This window comes from Myxine glutinosa, chromosome 5 (genome assembly GCF_964187855.1).
Source record: "Myxine glutinosa chromosome 5, kmMyxGlut1.1, whole genome shotgun sequence".
Classification (NCBI taxonomy): Eukaryota; Metazoa; Chordata; class Myxini; order Myxiniformes; family Myxinidae; genus Myxine; species Myxine glutinosa.
Genome location: NC_136265.1, coordinates 179,592,417 through 179,611,335, shown reverse-complemented (window position 1 = coordinate 179,611,335; position 18,919 = coordinate 179,592,417). Strand labels below are relative to the sequence as shown.

Here is an 18,919-nt window from a genome sequence, read left to right as displayed (position 1 = left end):
AACTTGTCCAAGTGTTTCAAACCGGTCGTCCAAAGATGCAATGGCAGAGTCGACGACCACATTGAAAAATGTGGTATCTAGCCTCTTCAGGGCATCGCTGACTGGCTCATCTGGTGCTTCATAGGCAAAGTGAGTCTTCGTGCTTCGCAGTCTCTTCTCCTTGAGTACGGTCTCCACATGCATTTCCTCACATGCATCTTGTAGTGAAATTATACCAAGGTGAACCCAGGGATGCTCGCCACGAAAAGGGGGGCCGTCTATAAGACCCGGGACACTCGGGGCGTGCGGACACTCCGGCGGGACTCACTGTGACATATCCAGTAGTTGAATGGTATGTACGCCCCCAAAGGCTGCGCTGCGCGAACCATTGTTATATCGAAGCTACCATTGCTGTGCTTGAAATGCTCTGATTTAATGCCTATTGTTGCATGTATTGTTACAGGAGATATTATCGATCTAAATGATATTAAAGCCTACCCAGAGGTAAAGTCGTGTCTGCACTTGATTTTCACGACATTTAATATCATTTAGTTCGCCGAATGGCAGACCACAAGATGATCGTGGTTCCGATTCTCGGTGCCGACCCTCAAGCTGAAGGATCTGCATCGGAGTTTGCTCACTGGCTCAACACGCTGCAGAATTACTTCGCTGCTCACGAGACAGAGCCAACCGCTGCGATGCAGCTGTCCGTGTTACAGTCCAAGGTCCATCACACTGTTTATAAGACCATTTCTCAATTTGAGACGTATGATACGGCCCTGGCCGAGCTGACGCGCCTCTACGTAAAGAAACGGAGCGCTGTGCACGGCCGGCATCAACTCTCTCAGCGACGGCAACAACCGTCTGAATCGATCGATCGCTTTGCCCAGGAGCTGCGCTACTTATTGGCAGATTGCGTGCAGGACGTTCGGACTCACGAGCAAGTGCAGGACGATTTGCTCCGAGATGCATTCATATCCGGAATTAGTTCTGGAGTCCTGCGGCTCCGTCTCCTGGAGGTCGCGGAGCTGACATTTACAGAAGCACTACGGCTGGCACGCGTATATACAGATACTCGAGAACAATTGACCGCATATGATCACCCACGAGTCGTGGCGGGGACCTCGCAACTCGCGCGACCCGAGAGGGCCACCGCCGAGGATACGGAGGAGGACCAGACCCCCACGACGGCCGAGCCCCTGGGTGCTCCGGAAGCGGACTCCGCATCCTGCCTCACTGCGGCCGCCGCTGCCAGGCCACGGACTGCCCAGTATGCAAAATGTTATTTTTGTGGCAATCGGCAGCATCCTCGCTCTGAATGCCCGGCTCGAGAGGCGACATGTCACCTCTGCTCTACCAAAGGCCATTTTGCAAAAGTCTGCAGAAAGGCCGCTCGGGGCATGCATTCCCGAGCGACCTTGAATGGGCTCATCGCTGAGCCAACGGATCGCGCACCGGACGGGGCGCCTTGCACAGCTTTGATGAGCCGCTCTCCTCCTCGCGGGCCCCTGGCTTCTTGCCCGACCTTGGTGAGATACGTCGGGCCGCCGAAACAAATGGCGCGAACGCGACCGGTCACAGAGCATCCAACCTTGACTGGCTTTCAAACGCCTACTTCAAACAAGCGACATGCTCCTACTTTGGAAATGCCTCGCGAAGTGCGGCAAACGCAGCACGTGACTCGAGCGCCATCTGATGACAGCTTTTGCGAATTACATGCTCCCCCTCTGGCATGTCAATCTGCAGATGGCAGAAATCTTTCTCACGTGGCTCGAGCGCCATCTCATGGAAGCTTTTGCGAATTACATGCTTTGGCATATGACTCTGCAGATGGCAGAGATCTTTCTCCCGTGGCTCGAGCGCCATCTGGCGGCTGCTCTCATGACCACCCCACACCCACTCTGGCAAATGGAACTACCGATGAGCCAACTGACTTCAATGCTCCTGCTGAGGCCCGAAGGATTGCTGCCGGCGTGGGATCCACCCGCGAGGCGCGATCTTCTCGCCCGGCCGGAACTATACCTGCCGGGTCTGCCGGCCTAGCGCAGGCCTTCATTCCGCTCACAGTCGCGGGCGTTTTTGCGCAAGCTCTGATTGATACGGGATCCACGGATAGTTTTATTGATCAGCGACTCGTGCATCAACATGGGTGGCCGGTTCTCGGGACAACCCGTCGGATCTTTATGGCTTCTCAGGGACTTCGGTTGAGCACTAAAGGGGCGTGTCGATTGAAACTTGTGATAAATGGACGCACGTTCCCGGACGTGTATCTCATGGTATTACCGGCCTTATGCGCTGACGTTCTGTTAGGACTTGATTTCCTTAAGCGGCATGGTCGTTTGGAAATAGACTTCGGAGGGCCGGACACGCTCGCTGTGTGTGCCCTCGCTCAAATGGACATGGAGCCACTCTCACTGTTTCCCAACCTGACCACTGATTGTACCCCTGTAGCCATCAAATCGCGGCGCTACTCTCGCGCGGACGCGCAATTCATTGCGGAAGAAACGGCCCTGCTCTTGAAGGACGGTATCATAGAACACAGTAGGTCACCGTGGCGGGCTCAAGTCTTAGTGGTGCGGAGTGAGGCCCACCGCAGGCGAATGGTAATCGACTATTCGCAAACGATTAATCGATTTACACAACTGGATGCCTACCCATTACCGGGGATGGACGCCCTAGTACGCCAGGTGGCCCTGTATTCCGTTTATAGCACACTCGATCTACGTAGTGCGTATCATCAAGTCCCCATCTCTAGGGCTGATCGCGTCTTTACAGCCTTTGAATCGGGTCAGCGGTTGTACCAGTTCACGAGACTTCCCTTTGGGGTAACGAACGGCGTCGCTTGTTTTCAGAGAGCTATGGATGACCTCGTTGCAAAGGAGCATTTGACCGATGTCTTTGTCTATCTGGACAATCTTACGGTTTGTGGGCATGACCAGGCGCATCACGACGCTAATCTAAAACGCTTCCTCGAGGTCGCGCGGAAATATCGCTTAACCATGAATGCGGCGAAGTGTCAATACTCTCTACGCACGGTAGACCTTTTGGGGTACACCGTGACCCATGGCTCCGTCTCTCCGGATAAGGAGCGTCTGCGCCCTTTGCTCGATATGGCTCCGCCTAGCGATCGGGCTTCGCTGAAACGCGCCCTGGGGCTGTTCGCCCACTACTCAAAGTGGGTGCAAAATTTCTCCGCTAAGCTCCGCCCCCTCGTGGCCTGCGACACTTTCCCCTTGGGCCCGGCCGCCCTGGCGGCCTTCGAGGGCCTTAAAGTCGACATTGCTGGCGCCGCTGTCGCAACGATTGACGAGAGTGCCTCTTTCGTTTTGGAGAGTGATGCCTCGGATCATGCGATAGCGGCGACTCTCTCCCAAGGAGGCCGCCCTGTGGCTTTCTTCTCGCGGACTCTCACCTCCGCCGAGCGGAGGCATTCGTCTGTCGAAAAGGAAGCGTACGCGATCGTCGAATCAATTCGGCGATGGCGTTCGTACCTGCTTGGGCGGAGTTTCCAAATCATCACGGACCAACAGAGTGTTGCGTTTATGTACGACACCTTACATGCTCAGCGCATTAAGAATGAGAAAATCACCCGTTGGCGTATTGAACTCGCCGACTTCTGCTACACCATCAAATACCGCCCGGGGAAGGATAACCTGGTCGCTGATGCCTTATCGAGGCCGGCCACTTGCGCGGGGATCGTATCTTTGGAGGGGCTGCGCACTTTGCACAGCACTATGTGTCATCCCGGGGTAACGCGCTTCGCGCACTTTGTGCGCGCGGGCAATCTGCCGTACTCGATGGAGGACATCCGCCGCATCTGCCGTGACTGCGCGATCTGTGCGGAACTCAAACCGCGTTTTTATAGCCCCCCTCTGGGGACACTCGTTAGGGCTACTAGACCGTGGGAGCGCTTGGCGATGGACTTCAAAGGGCCGCTGCCAATGTCGAGCAACTCTCGCTATCTGCTCACTATCGTCGATGAGTATTCCCGATTCCCCTTTGCTTACACGTGCGGGGATATGTCGGCTGCCACGGTTATTCGGTGCCTGCAGAATTTGTTTTCTATGTTCGGGTATCCGGCCTACGTGCATACCGATCGGGGTGCGGTGTTCCTGTCCCAGGAAGTGAGGGGCTACTTGCTCCAACATAACGTCGCTTCGAGCTACACCACCCCGTACCGGCCCCAAGCTAATGGACAGATCGAACGCTTTAATGGGATTATATGGCGGGCCGTCATGCTAAGCCTCCGGACCCTCGGCCGAGGCCTCGATAAATGGGCGTGGTCGCTGCCTGCCGCTCTAAACTCGATCCAGCAGAGATCCGGGCTCTCCTATGTACTGCCACCAACCAGACTCCTCACGAACGACTGTTCCACCACCCTAGAAGCTCCGGCAGTATCCAGTCTTTACCCAGCTGGCTCGCTGAACCGGGGCCCGCCTATCTCAAACGAGCGGTTCGCACTAGCAAGTACGACCCCCTTGTTGACAAGGTGCAGGTCCTCCAGGCTAATCCCGAGCATGCCCGCGTGTTAACGGCGGATGGCCGCGAGTCTACTGTCTCCGTACGCCATCTCGCCCCTTGTGGGGACGACGACAGGGATACCGACGAACCCGTCTACGAGTCTATGGACTCTATCGAAGCTTCCCCTATGGAACTACCGCTGTTACTCCCGTCGTCCCCCGCCCCCGTGCCCGAAGGCGCGGGGGCGCCCCCTCCGACTCCAACCTCCGGCGGCTATTCCGACGCGGGGGACTCCGGGCTAGGGGACGCCGTGCCCGGTAGTTTCCGAACACGAACGGGCCGGGAGGTTCGCCGCCCCGACCGCTACGGGTGGACCGACTGACGTGGATTGACGTAACCCTTTGGTTTATTGCTGATGCTTGCTTGCAAACTGCCGAGCGGTAGTATAGTTTTAACGACGGGGAGAATGTAGTGAAATTATACCAAGGTGAACCCAGGGATGCTCGCCACGAAAAGGGGGGCCGTCTATAAGACCCGGGACACTCGGGGCGTGCGGACACTCCGGCGGGACTCACTGTGACATATCCAGTAGTTGAATGGTATGTACGCCCCCAAAGGCTGCGCTGCGCGAACCATTGTTATATCGAAGCTACCATTGCTGTGCTTGAAATGCTCTGATTTAATGCCTATTGTTGCATGTATTGTTACAGGAGATATTATCGATCTAAATGATATTAAAGCCTACCCAGAGGTAAAGTCGTGTTTGCACTTGATTTTCACGACACATCTTTTGCAGAAGTTTGTGCAGCAGCAAAGCCATCGTTTCTGTAGCTTAACAGATGGCTCTTAGTACTCTCCAGGAGGTTGACTGCCACATCCAACTGCATTGTGGAAGACTGCAGTAGCTTGCTGACTGTGTTGATCTTGGAGAGGACGTCATGCCACACAACTGTGCAAATCTGGAATCTGAATGACCCAACCTCCTCTGCCAAAGATTGGGCCTCGATTTTTGTGATGGCATCTGTTGCCTTTTCCTTGACTTCTAACAATGCATCCCTTATGCCAGATGCCTGGTAGTGCAAAGGGATGATGCTGTTGACAGGGCTCTCCCACCTCGTGGCTCAATCCAGGACTTTACAGTCATGGTGACATGCCGTTTCAAAATGGCCCATCTCTGGGGAGCAGCTGAGAATAGAGTGTAGATCTTGTGAACATTGCCAAAGAAACTGGTAGCATCTATAGAGTTCTTGGCAGCATCAGCCACAACAAGATTCAATGTATGAGCCCCACAGGGGACATACAAAAGCCTTGCCTGCACTCCTTTGTTTTTGCCCTTCATGTTTTTTTTTTTTTTTTTTTTTTTTTTTTTTTTTGTATACTGAATCGAGGCTCGTGAAAGAGCTAACATTTATTTCACAAACAAATCAACCAGACAAACAAAATATACAAAAAGAGGGAGCGGAAGACAAGATGGGGAGAGAAGGGGAAGCACACAACCACAACATTTGAGAGCAGGGAGAAGTGTGGGAGGGAGAAGGCTTGGGGGCAGGAGGCGTGGGAGGGGGAGGGGGGGGGGGGAGAGGTATAAAACACAAGGGGACCGAAATTAGCGGGGATAGAAAAGATCAAGGTTTTGGATGGGGGAGGATAAGAGATGGTGGTGAACAGCTGTTTTAAAGACCTGGAGGGTGGAGTGGGATTGAAGAGAGTGAGGGAGTTTGTTCCAGAGGCGGGAGAAAAGAGGAATGAAGGAGTGAAGGTGAGCAGAAAGTCTTGATTTTGGCAGTTTAACCATAAGAGGGTTGCAGGCAGATCTTGTGTGACCTGTAGGAATATTTGGGGGACAGAGCCCAGAGAGGGCTGGGGGGGCAAGGCCAGAGAGGAGTCGGTAGAAGACGGAAAGGCCACCAACCTGCCTGCGGTGAGTGAGTGAAAGGCCCTTGGAGTTAGCTTCATCGCGGGAGATTCCAATGATTCTGAACGCTTTGGTTTCAACAGCGTGAAGACGGGCTAGGTGTGAGGCAGGAGCACCAGACCAGAGGGGAGAGCAGTATTCCATAGAGCTGCGGATGAAAGCCTTGTATGTGGTGAGGAGCTCAGGTGTGCCAAGCAAGGACTTCGCACGACGGAGGATGCCCAGTCGGCGACTGGCTTTGGAGGCCAGATTTGAAATGTGGTTTTCCCAGGAAAGATCATGGCAAATAGTGAGACCCAAAAGCTTGAGTGACAGAACTTCTTGGAGAGGATTATTCAGAAAGTGGATGGGAGGGTTTTCCAGTCGGTCTTTTCGGAGAGACATCGTAAGAGTGTGAGATTTATCAGGATTGAAAGACATGTTCCATTTGTTTGCCCAGTCTGTGATTTTGTCCAGGTCTGCAGAGAGTGAGGAGGCTGCAGACTGCCGATCTGAGGGATGAGGAATGGAGCGACAGAGAGTAGAGTCGTCAGCAAAGAGATAGAGAGGATTTTCAAGAGAGTCAGAGAGATCATTGATGAAGACCAGAAAAAGCACAGGGCCCAGAACACTACCTTGGGGAACTCCAGCCTGAACAGGAATGTTGTTGTTGCCACCATTGTCGTATGATTGCCCTCTGCAATCACTGAAGGGAATGTTCAGCTCTTCCAGGCTGCTCAAGATGAGATCAGACAACCCAAGACCTGTCGATTCGGGTGCAACCAGGAAGCCCAAAAAGTGCTCCTTGATCTCAGGTGTTTCTTCCAGCTTGACTGTTCTGATCACAACAGACATTTGCTCCAGGTGGCTGAGATCTGGGGTACAATCCAAAATTATGGCATAATATTTGGACAGTTTAATTTCAGCCACCATTCTCTCCATCATTTTGTCACTGATGCAAGTAATCAGTTCATTTTGAATTGTTTTGCCTAAGTAGGTGGCATGAGAATTCATTCCACTTTCAACTTGGCTGACGTGTTGCCTCATTACTGGGTCAAACTTGGCTAAAAGTTCCACCTCTTTCAAGAATTTGCCATTATTCTGACTGTAAAAAGTGTCAACAGTTCCCCTGAGAGCCAGGTTTCTTTCTGCTAATGACTGAATAATGGCGACCAGGCGATTGAGAACCTCCCTCCAGCGTTTTTGTGATGCTTCTATAAGGGACATTTCTACCTTGTCAATTGTCTTCCCTTTCTTGAGTCGAAGCTCCAGTTCATTCCATGACCATATGCTTTGTGTGATCAGGGTTGTTTTCATGGGTTTTCAACAAGGCCCCAATGTTCATCCAGTCTGACAGTCCCTCTTTAACCAACTTGTATGTCTTGCTGGAGAACAGTTTGCAACAGAAGCAGTAAACTGCATTGTTTTTCCTGGAGTAGACGAGCCAGCTCCACTTAATTGTTTCCTCATTTACCAGTGTCCTGTATGTGTAGTGGTGATGAAAACGTCTACTGCATTCAGCATTTAACCCCTGACTATCTCTTCTCCTTCTCCTTCCTTTTGCTTTGATTATTTACCTATTGCTTTTTGTCTTTTTGCACTTGTTTTTTGTACTCTGTCAAAGCGTCTTTGGGCTTCTTGAAAAGCGCTATATAAAAAAAAAAGTATTATTATTATTATTATTACCATCCTGCCTTCTGGGAAAGGTGAATGCTGGGTCAATCTGAAGCGGCCCTCTGCGTACAATATCTGTCCTGTCTGCATCTGACAGGATAGATGGCCAGTCAAATGGATCTTGCGGTTGTGCTGCAACTGGATATTGGGAGGTGGCAGATGGAATATCAGTGTATGATATAAAAGGCTGTGGTACCTCAGTTACGACCTCTGCAGCAGACGCAGTCACGTCAGAGGAGGGAGTAGATGCCTCCGAAGTCTCTGAATCTGACGATGTTCCCTCAACAGCAGTCATGTCAGCTGACGAGGTAGATGGTCCTGGTGCAGCGCAGGTTGCTCCAAAATATTTCAATAACGCCCCTGAAAAGATTATACATTAGATTATTATTCTTTTTTAAATATAGCCTGGAAGACATGACATGGGTATGTTATATGTATCTTCCAGGCCTATTTATATGTAGTCAGTTTATCCAAATAATGCCTATTTGGAACAGGCATGTTTTGAACGGGCACTGCACTGGTTATTTTAAAAGACGACTTTAATGTTGCAAGAAAAACGACTGTCACATTCATTCAATCAGAACAAACAAACAAACAATCACAAACCTTTATCCTGTGTTCTTTTTACCATCTCCAATTTTCTCTTCTTCCGCCCTTGAGCGCCAGACATAAATGTTATTTTCGGAGCCATTTGTGTACTCTGTTGGTCAAAATAAGTTGCGAATGGGAGATTGGGAGCGAGAAGGCAGGTGCTGGCGATGGCGCTGCTACATAACAACAAAACGTTGACGGCAACGTTACCCGAGCGTTACATGTCACTGAGTTAGCCGTGTGTGCCCCCCCCCCCCCCCTAGCGGTTGTGGCCCTAAACGACCGCATAGAGCGTTTATACCGGCGGCCGGCTTTGCTCCACTCCACCACCCACTAACTCTACCATTTACCTTTCACCCTGACACAGTATTTCCTCACTTTTGCCTCTTACGTTAGTGCTTGTGAGTTCGCACGAGCACTCCGATCGAGTCCTATGTTAACCTACAGGGGGCACTGCATCAATTGCACAACCGTGTTGCCGGCAATAATTCACATGTACTGCACGTACATAAATAAATAAATAAATAAATAAATCCTGATTATTGTAAGTCTTGGTCATTCTATCCGGGTTATTCCACAATTCCATCTTTGTATATAGCAGTATTCATGTCCGGCCATTGCTCTTTCCTTTTTCGTCCGTCCATCGTCTGAATCCTCGCTCCTTCTTTCTTGTTTGTCCCTGATACAGTGCATGGTGAAGGCTCTCTACGATTACAAGTCACAAAGTGAAGGAGAGCTGTCTTTTGCTAAGAACTCCATCATATACAATGTGCACAAACAAGATGGCCACTGGTGAGTTGCGCAACAACTGGTTAAATGTGTCAAATGTTCGTCTTTTTGTAAAGAATAAAAATATTGAAAAAAAAACAAACCTCAATCAAATTGGAGCATCGAGGAAAAGAATCGTGTGATTGGCTGAAGAGAACAGGAGATGGATGAAAACCCCCGAATGTTGGACACCTGACTCGTGATGATCACATCGACATGACAGACAAACAGCCCTTTAGATTGTCCTCGTGAAATACCCAAAATGCATCAGTTGTGATGACACGAGGTCAGGACTGAGGAACATGGCGAATACGCGTGCTTCTGTGGCGACCTTCGTGCTATCATGAGCACGTGTGCAGGTGTTTTTGTCGTGATATTGCTGAGGATGTTCCAGGTGATTTGAACAGTTTAAGGTTGTTGTCTGTGCTGACGCACCATTGCACTCACTGCTAGGTGGCGCGGTGATCGTGGTGGGAAAAAGCAGCTCCTCTTCCCGGCAAACTTTGTGGAAGAAATTGTGAGCCCTCAGGCTTCAGATGATGAGGTGCGAAAGAAGCCATTGGTTGTGCCCCATTGGTTGTTGTTGTTGTTTTATACTGAAGGTATTCTCCTTATTACCTCCGCCAGCAAAGGTGGATGGAGGTTATGATTTCACCCCTGTCTGTCTGTCTGGCCGTTTGTGAACAAGATATTTGAAAAAGTTATGGACGGATTCGGATGAAATTTGGCAGGGAGGTAGCGTATGTGTTGGTAGCAGACAGGTAGCCAGGACGAAATGATTATATTTTGGTGAAGATCCGGATTCGGATCTGGCTACTAGAATTTTTTAGGTGAATCTTCACCATTGGGAGATAGGCGCCCGCGGAACTACGTCACTTCCGGTTAGTGCACCCTTCGCGACAACAGTCACGTGATTGGATACGTTGAAAACAAACCACAAAAGTCAAAAGGGCACGTGTTACAGCTTGCTTCCGGTAGTCTCGGCCTCACCCACAGGGCCAAAAACGATACATAGCAGGATATCTCAAAAAGTTATGAATGGATTTGGACGAAACTTGGTGGACCGATTGGGTGTTTGACACGGAAGAATCGATTCGATTTTGGTGAAGATCTGAATATGGAATCGGATATGAGAATTATTTAATTTTTTAAGTGATTCTTCACCATTGAGAGATAACGCCAAAAATGATACATAGCAGGATATCTGAAAAAGTTATGGACGGATTTGGACGAAACTTGGTGGACCGGTTGGGTGTGTGACGAGGAGAAACAGATTCAATTTTGGTGAATATCCGGATCCTGCTAGTATATGTTTTAAAGTGATTCTTCACCATTGAGTGATATGGCCAACCATGCGGAGGTTTGTATGCTCTCTACCGAGTCCCGTTCTTGTTCAGAACGTAATTAATCTCCTGTACGAAGCCATAGTTGTTCTGTTCGCCCTTTTTCGGAATGTTTACACTTGTGTGTTCCCCAATTGTCCATCCCCAGTTTTACACTCCATCCTCACTCCCACGAATTACATGTGATTGCCAATGGAAAACGAATCCTTATAAAGACTAGAGTTGGCCTACATTGGTGGAAAAACCAAGACTGAATTTTCTCATTCGAATGCTCAAATTCTCTCTTGCTTGAAGACGGGCTCGCATCTGAAACGTCATTTCACACTCTTCCCCATGGCGGTTAACATACCTATCTCAACATTCGGTTGAGAAAAAAACCCGTTGTCCTTGTGACTAATTCACACTGTCTACCTGAGCTTCTGTAGATCCTTAGCCATGAACACTGTAGCAGTAAAGATTGCATCACACTTCCCTTCCACAGAACGGTGAAAGCAGCCCTCTCGGGTCTCTCCTCCGAGGAACCATTGACGTGAAATCGTGCAGCATCGGTGAGTATCCGCCAATCGGTGTACGGCGCTTCGGTGTTCGGGAGTAATGGTGAGCTTAACCAAATTTGTTAAATGACCAGCACTTGGAAAATGTAGTCACCGGAATGTTCCACCGCGTCATGATGATGTCATGCACAATTGCTCGCACGTTTGTTCTGCAGAGGTGCCACCATTTGTCAAAGACTCCCAGCGCTGGGTATTCACCCTGAGACACGGAGGGCACGCTGCCTTGCACTTGGACGTGTTGGCATCTTCTGAAAAGGATGTGGACGAGTGGGTGGGCAGCATCCAGCAAGCTAAGCAGGCTGCAGGCACCAGGGTACAACCACATGCTGCTGTTCGTCATTGCTAACTTCGGGTCGAAACTCGGCCGAGTCATACCAAAGACTTTTAAAATGGCACGTGCTGCTTACTTGCTTCTTGCTAAGCATTTTTAAGGATAGAGCACGGACAAACAACCATAGGTTGGCAACCATTACACCGGCTTGATGGGCCTAATGACCTTCTCATGATTTGAAATTCCTTTTAAGGTGACCCATATTATCTATATTATAAACGGAACCGTGTTTGTCTGTTTGGCTGTTTGTCTGTTTGTTTGTCTGTTTGTTTGGCTGTTTGTTTGTTTCGGTGTTTGTTTGTTTCGGTGTTTGTTTGTTTCGCTGTTTCTTTGTTTCGCTGTTTCCTTGTTTCGCGGTTTGTTTGTTTTGCGGTTTGTTTGTTTGGCTGTTTGTTTGTTTGGCTGTTTGTTTGTTTGGCTGTTTATCTGTTTGTTTGTTTGTGTGGCTGTTTGTTTGTTTGGCTGTTTGTTTGTTTGTTTGTTTGTGTGGCTGTTTGTTTGGCTGTTTATCTGTTTGTCTGTTTGTTTGTTTGCTGGGCTGTTTGTTTAGCTGTTTGTTTGTTTAGCTGTTTGTTTGTTTGTTTAGCTGTTTGTTTGATTGGCTGTTTGTTTCTTTGGCTGTTTGTTTAGCTGTTTGCTTGTTTAGCTGTTTATTTGTTTGGCTGTTTGGTTGTTTGGCTGTTTGTTTGTTTGGCTGTTTGTTTGTTTGGCTGTTTGTTTGTTTGGCTGTTTGTTTGTTTGGCTGTTTTTTGTTTGGCTGTTTTTTGTTTGGCTGTTTATCTGTTTGTTTGTCTGTTTGGCTGTTTGTTTAGCTGTTTGTTTGCTTGGCTGTTTGTTTCTTTGGCTGTTTGTTTAGCTGTTTGTTTTTTGGCTTTTTTTTTTTGGCTTTTTTTTGGTATACTGAATCGAGGCTCGTGAAAGAGCTAACATTAACTTCACAAACAAATCGACCAGACAAACAAAATACACAACAAGAGGGAGCGGAAGACAAGATGGGGAGAAAAGGGGAAGCACACACACACAACATCCGAGAGCAGGGAGATGTGTGGAAGGGAGAGGGCCCGGGAGGAGGAGGCGTGGGAAGGGGGGGGGGGGGGGAGGGAGAAGTATAAATCACAAGGACACCAAGGACTTCCAGGACAAAAGTTGGTATTTCAAAAAGTGGAATTGGGGTGAAATTAGCGGGGGTAGAAAAGATCAAGGTTTTGGATGGGGGAAGATAAGAGATGGTGGTGAACAGCTGTTTTAAAGACTTGGAGGGTGGAGTGGGATTGAAGAGAGTGAGGGAGTTTGTTCCAGAGGCGGGAGAAAAGAGGAATGAAGGAGTGAAGGTGAGCAGAGAGTCTTGATTTTGGCAGTTTAACCAAAAGAGGGTTGCAGGCAGATCTTGTGCGACCTGTAGGAATATTTGCGGGACAGAGCCCAGAGAGAACTGGGGGGGCAAGGCCAGAGAGGAGTCGGTAGAAGACGGAAAGACCACCAACCTGCCTACGGTGAGTGAGTGAGAGGCCCTTGGAGTTAGCTTCATCGCGGGAGATTCCAATGATTCTGAATGCTTTGGTTTCAACAGCGTGAAGGCGAGCTAGGTGTGAGGCAGGAGCACCAGCCCAGAGGGGAGAGCAGTATTCCATTGAGCTGCGGATGAAAGCCTTGTATGTGGTGAGGAGCTCAGGTGTGCCAAGGAAGGACTTCGCACGACGGAGGATGCCCAGTCGGCGACTGGCTTTGGAGGCCAGATTTGAAATGTGGTTTTTCCAGGAAAGATCATGGCAGATAGTGAGACCCAAAAGCTTGAGTGACAGAACTTCTTGGAGAGGATTATTCAGAAAGTGGATGGGAGGGTTGTCCAGTCGGTCTTTTCGGAGAGACATCGTAAGAGTGTGAGATTTGTCAGGATTGAAAGACATGTTCCACTTGTTTGCCCAGTCTGTGATTTTGTCAAGGTCTGCAGAGAGTGAGGAGGCTGCAGACTGCCGATCTGAGGGATGAAGAATGGAGCGACAGAGAGTAGAGTCGTCAGCAAAGAGATAGAAAGGATTTTCAAGAGAGTCAGAGAGATCATTGATGAAGACCAGAAAAAGCACAGGGCCCAGAACACTGCCTTGGGGAACTCCAGCCTGAACAGGAAGAGGAGATGAGAGAAAACCATTCAGGGCCATACGTTGACTACGACTAGAGAGGAAGTCCGCCAGCCATGCGTGGAGATTTCCATGGATACCAAAAGAGGAGAGTTTGGTGAGCAGAGCGGGGTGCCAGACCGTATCGAAGGCACGTGATATGTCAAGGGAGACTGCTCTAATTTCCTGTTTGGCATTGAGGACCTCCATCCATTGTTGAGAAAGCAGAAGCAGCATGTCCAGAGTGGAGTGTCCAGGTCTGAAACCAAATTGATGATCAGAGATCAAGCCATTGGAGAAGAGGAAAGATTTCATATCTGAAGCAATGATGGATTCCATGACTTTGCTGATAATTGGGAGAAGGCTGATTGGTCTGTAGTTGCTGGGATCTGTTTTTGCACCTTTTTTGTGCAAAGCGGTGATGTTGGCAGATTTCCAAGCAGATGGAAGATGACCTTGAGCAAAAGAGAGGGTGAAGAGAACAGAGAGGGGGAGTGAAAGAGCGGAAGAACATGATTTTAGGACCCGTGGGCTGATGCCGTCAGGTCCAGTTGCAGAATCAGAGTCGAGGGTTGACAGAAACTTTTCCACCTTGTCAGGAGGAAAGGACACAGAGTCCAGGAGCAGCTGGGTACGACTGGGTACGGTGGGTACAGAGAGGGATGGGTTTGGGACACAAGATTTAGAGGCAAACACAGAGTTGAGGCATTCAGCTTTTTCACGTGCGGAGTCAGCCGTGTGGCCATTTAAGGTGAGGGAGGGGATGGAGGGGGAACAAACACCAGAAACAGATTTCACCAGACGCCACCAGGATTTGGAAGAGGGAGACAGATAAGAGAGTTCGGTCCTGAGGACGGAGAGATATTGTTTCTTGGCTCTCCTGAGGGTGGACACACACTTGTTTCGGGCTTTGTGAAAGGAAATGAGATTTCCTTCCATTGGATTTGCTTTCCAGAGACGAAAGCAAGTTGTTTCTGGGCAATAGCCTCACCACAAGATTCCGTGTACCATGGACGGGAGGAAGGGTATGACAACTGAAGACGAGAAGGGATAAATCTGTGCATGAGAGAGAGCAATTTACTTTGGAAGAATTCCCAGGATGAGTTGATGTCAGAGGCAGTAGAGATGGGAGACCAGTCCAGATGATTGATGGCTGCTTGAAGACCGTGCCAGTTGGCCTGAGTGAAATGCCAGATTCGTCGACGCTGAGGAGGCTCTCTGAAAATGGTCAGAGAGATGTCCACTTTAACAAGCACATGATCAGAAGAGCCGATTGGAGCAGAAGAAGAGCAGCAGACATTTTCAGGGAAGTTAGTCATAACCAAGTCCAGAAGAGAAGATTCTCCGTTGACTGAGATCCGGGTTGGGGAAATTGACAGATTGTGTCAGTCCCAGTGAGTCACAGAAGTCCTTTGCTGAAGAGCCATGGCTGGTGAGAGAGGTACCCACCCCCAGCCAACTGGCATGCTGACAGTTGAAATCACCACATATGAGGAAGAGAGAGTTGGGATGTGTAGATAGAAGTTGTGGTCCATATTATCAGACAGCGAGATGTAGATGGAGTCATCACTGTTTGGTGGATGGTACAACACGCATATGAACAAAAGGTGGGAGCGAAGGGGAAGCCGTAGCCAAAGGTATTCCTGGGGGTGAGGTGGAGAGAGGGCAGTGCAGGGCGAGTGAGGAAGAGAGTTTTTTATAAAGATAGCAACCCCACCTCCAGGACGAGGCTCAGGTCTATCATACCGGAGGAGGGAGTAGCCCGGGAGAGATACTATGGAATCAGAGACATCATAAAGGAGGAAAGTTTCTGTTAAGCAGATCACGTCTGGTTTGTCAGAAGCAACCTGTATGGAGAGATCAGTTAAGTTTGAGCGAAGGCCCCGGATGTTTGAGGTCCACACTGTTAAGGAAGAGGAAGGGGGAGCATCGGATACAGAACAGGGGGGGGGGGAGCGGTCGGGCAGGATGTGGAAGAGGAGGAAGAGGTAGGGAGAGCTGTTGAAGGTGTGTCAGAGATTACAGAATAGCTTGGAGAAAGGGAAGAATGGGGCGGACAAAAGGTTTGATGGTGTTTGGGTGAGGCGCAGTGAGGTGTTATTTGAGGAGGGGGAAGAGTGAGGCAGAAGGTTGAGGAAGATGAAGGTGAAAGTTGGAAGGGGGAAGAAGCAGGGAGGACGCTTTGAGGAGGAGGGGTGAGAGGGGAGTCTAGGAGGGGAGGAGTGAGGGAGAGTCTCGGAGGGGAGGGGTGTGGGGGGAGTTTAGGAGGGAAGGGGCAGCGGGGGAGATTTGAAAGGGATGGGTGTTTGGGAAGATTTGGGGGGGAGGGGCAAGGAGGAAGATTTGACAGAGATGGGTGATGGGGAAGATTTGGAGGGGAGGGGTGTGATTGGATTTTGAAAAGTGTACGATTTATGGGAAACGAACATTTATTGCAAAATGAGTTTCTTGAGACATTCGAGTCAAAAATACGTTTGAGGACGCTGAAGGGTGGGTGGAGTTCTGGAGAGTTTAGGGAATGAATGAAAGATGCACTGTAAGAGATGGAATTTTTTTTTTGAATGAATAGAATTGGTGAGCAAGTCGAAAGCATCCTTTTATAGAAGAAGTAGAAAAAAGTGTTATAGAATATGACATAATAATAAAGTTCTTCAGGGGACAGATGAAACATGTATTAACAACGTGATCACGTGATCGTGTTGTTTGTTTGGTTGTTTGTTTGTTTGGTTGTTTGTTTGTTTAGTTTGTGGTTGTTTGTGGTTGTTTGTTTTGCTGTTTGTTTGTTTGTTTAGCTTTGTTTGCTTGGCTGTTTGTTTGTTTGGCTGTTTGTTTGTCGTGTTATAACTTGAGAATGGATTAACGGATTTCAAGAAATCGAACTTTTTTTTTTTTTTTTTTTTTTTTTTTTGTATACTGAATCGAGGCTCGTGAAAGAGCTAACATTTACTTCACAAACAAATCAACCAGACAAACAAAATATATAAAAAGCGGGAGTGGAAAACAAGATGGGGAGAGAAGGTGAAGCACACAAACACAACATTTGAGAGCAGGGAGATGTGTGGAAGGGAGAGGGCTTGGGGGGAGGAGGCATGGGAAGGGGGGGGGGGGGGGTGGAGGGAGAAGTATAAAACACAAGGACACCAATGACTTCCAGGACAGAAGTTGGTATTTCAAAAAAGTGGAATTGGGGTGAAATTAGCGGGGGTAGAAAAGATCAAGGTTTTGGATGGGGGAAGATAAGAGATGGTGGTGAACAGCTGTTTTAAAGACCTGGAGGGTGGAGTGGGATTGAAGAGAGTGAGGGAGTTTGTTCCAGAGGCGGGAGAAAAGAGGAATGAAGGAGTGAAGGTGAGCAGAGAGTCTTGATTTTGGCAGTTTGACCATAAGAGGGTTGCAGGCAGATCTTGTGCGACCTGTAGGAATATTTGCGGGACAGAGCCCAGAGAGAGCTGGGGGGGCAAGGCCAGAGAGGAGTCGGTAGAAGATGGAAAGACCACCAACCTGCCTGCGGTGAGTGAGTGAGAGGCCCTTGGAGTTAGCTTCATCGCGGGAGATTCCAATGATTCTGAATGCTTTGGTTTCAACAGCGTGAAGACGAGCTAGGTGTGAGGCAGGAGCACCAGCCCAGAGGGGAGAGCAGTATTCCATTGAGCTGCGGATGAAAGCCTTGTATGTGGTGAGGAGCTCAGGTGTGCCAAGGAAGGACTTCGCACGACGGAGGATGCCCAGTCGGCGACTGGCTTTGGAGGCCAGCTTGGAAATGTGGTTTTCCCAGGAAAGATCATGGCAGATAGTGAGACCCAAAAGCTTGAGTGACAGAACTTCTTGGAGAGGATTATTCAGAAAGTGGATGGGAGGGTTGTCCAGTCGGTCTTTTCGGAGAGACATCGTAAGAGTGTGAGATTTGTCAGGATTGAAAGACAAGTTCCACTTGTTTGCCCAGTCTGTGATTTTGTCCAGGTCTGCAGAGAGTGAGGAGGCAGCAGACTGCCGATCTGAGGGATGAAGAATGGAGCGACAGAGAGTAGAGTCATCAGCAAAGAGATACAGAGGATTTTCAAGAGAGTCAGAGAGATCATTGATGAAGACCAGAAAAAGGACAGGGCCTAGAACACTGCCTTGTGGAACTCCAGCCTGAACAGGAAGAGGAGATGAGAGAAACCCATTTAGGGCCACACGTTGACTACGACTAGAGAGGAAGTCCGCCAGCCATGCGTGGAGATTTCCATGGATACCAAAAGAGGAGAGTTTGGTGAGCAGAGCGGGGTGCCAGACCGTATCGAAGGCACGTGATATGTCAAGGGAGACTGCTCTAATTTCCTGTTTGGCATTGAGGACCTCCATCCATTGTTGAGAAAGCAGAAGCAGCATGTCCAGAGTAGAGTGTCCAGGTCTGAAACCAAATTGATGATCAGAGATCAAGCCATTGGAGAAGAGGAAAGATTTCATATCTGAAGCAATGATGGATTCCATGACTTTGCTGATAATTGGGAGAAGGCTGATTGGTCTGTAGTTGCTGGGATCTGTTTTTGCACCTTGTTTGTGCAAAGCGGTGATGTTGGCAGATTTCCAAGCAGATGGAAGATGACCTTGAGCAAAAGAGAGGGTGAAGAGAACAGAGAGAGGGAGTGAAAGAGCGGAAGAACAGGATTTTAGTACCCGTGGGCTGATGCCGTCAGGTCCAGTTGCAGAATCCGAGTCGAGGGTTGACAGAAACTTTTCCACCTTGTCAGGAGGAAAGGACACAGAGTCCAGGAGCAGCTGGGTACGACTGGGTACGGTGGGTACAGAGAGGGATGGGTTTGGGACACAAGATTTAGAGGCAAACACAGAGTTGAGACATTCAGCTTTTTCACGTGCGGAGTCAGCCGTGTTGGAGCTCAGGTGTCCCGAACTACGGGGGATTCAGGGAACTGCCGGAAATGTTTGTGACACAATTTTTTTTTTGTACATGGACACACATGGTGAAACTGTAAACACCAACTTGCGATGCTGGATATCCCTGCACGGAGAGCAGGATCTCCCAGGAATACTTTTTTGTTCACAACGTCCTCGCACCCTGAGTATATAGATAGGCCAGTATCCAAGCCAGTATCCAGGCCAATATCCAGGCGAGCATCCAGGCCAGTATCCAAGCCAGTATCCAGGCCAGTATCCAGGCCAGTATCCAGGCCTGTATCCAGGCCAGTATCCAAGCCAGTAGCCAG

At 49.2% G+C, this 18,919-nt stretch overlaps 1 protein-coding gene across 1 annotated transcript in view; it reads left to right on the top strand.

Annotated features, from left to right (window-relative positions):
• The window catches only part of LOC137426654 (1-phosphatidylinositol 4,5-bisphosphate phosphodiesterase gamma-1-like), a 170,900-nt gene that overhangs the window by 95,339 nt on the left and 56,642 nt on the right, over positions 1-18,919 (top strand). The window contains exons 23-26 of the mRNA XM_078779175.1: positions 9,288-9,391; positions 9,821-9,911; positions 11,192-11,258; positions 11,420-11,577. Coding sequence (XP_078635301.1) covers positions 9,288-9,391; positions 9,821-9,911; positions 11,192-11,258; positions 11,420-11,577 — 420 coding nt within the window. The remainder of the gene's footprint in view (positions 1-9,287; positions 9,392-9,820; positions 9,912-11,191; positions 11,259-11,419; positions 11,578-18,919) is intronic.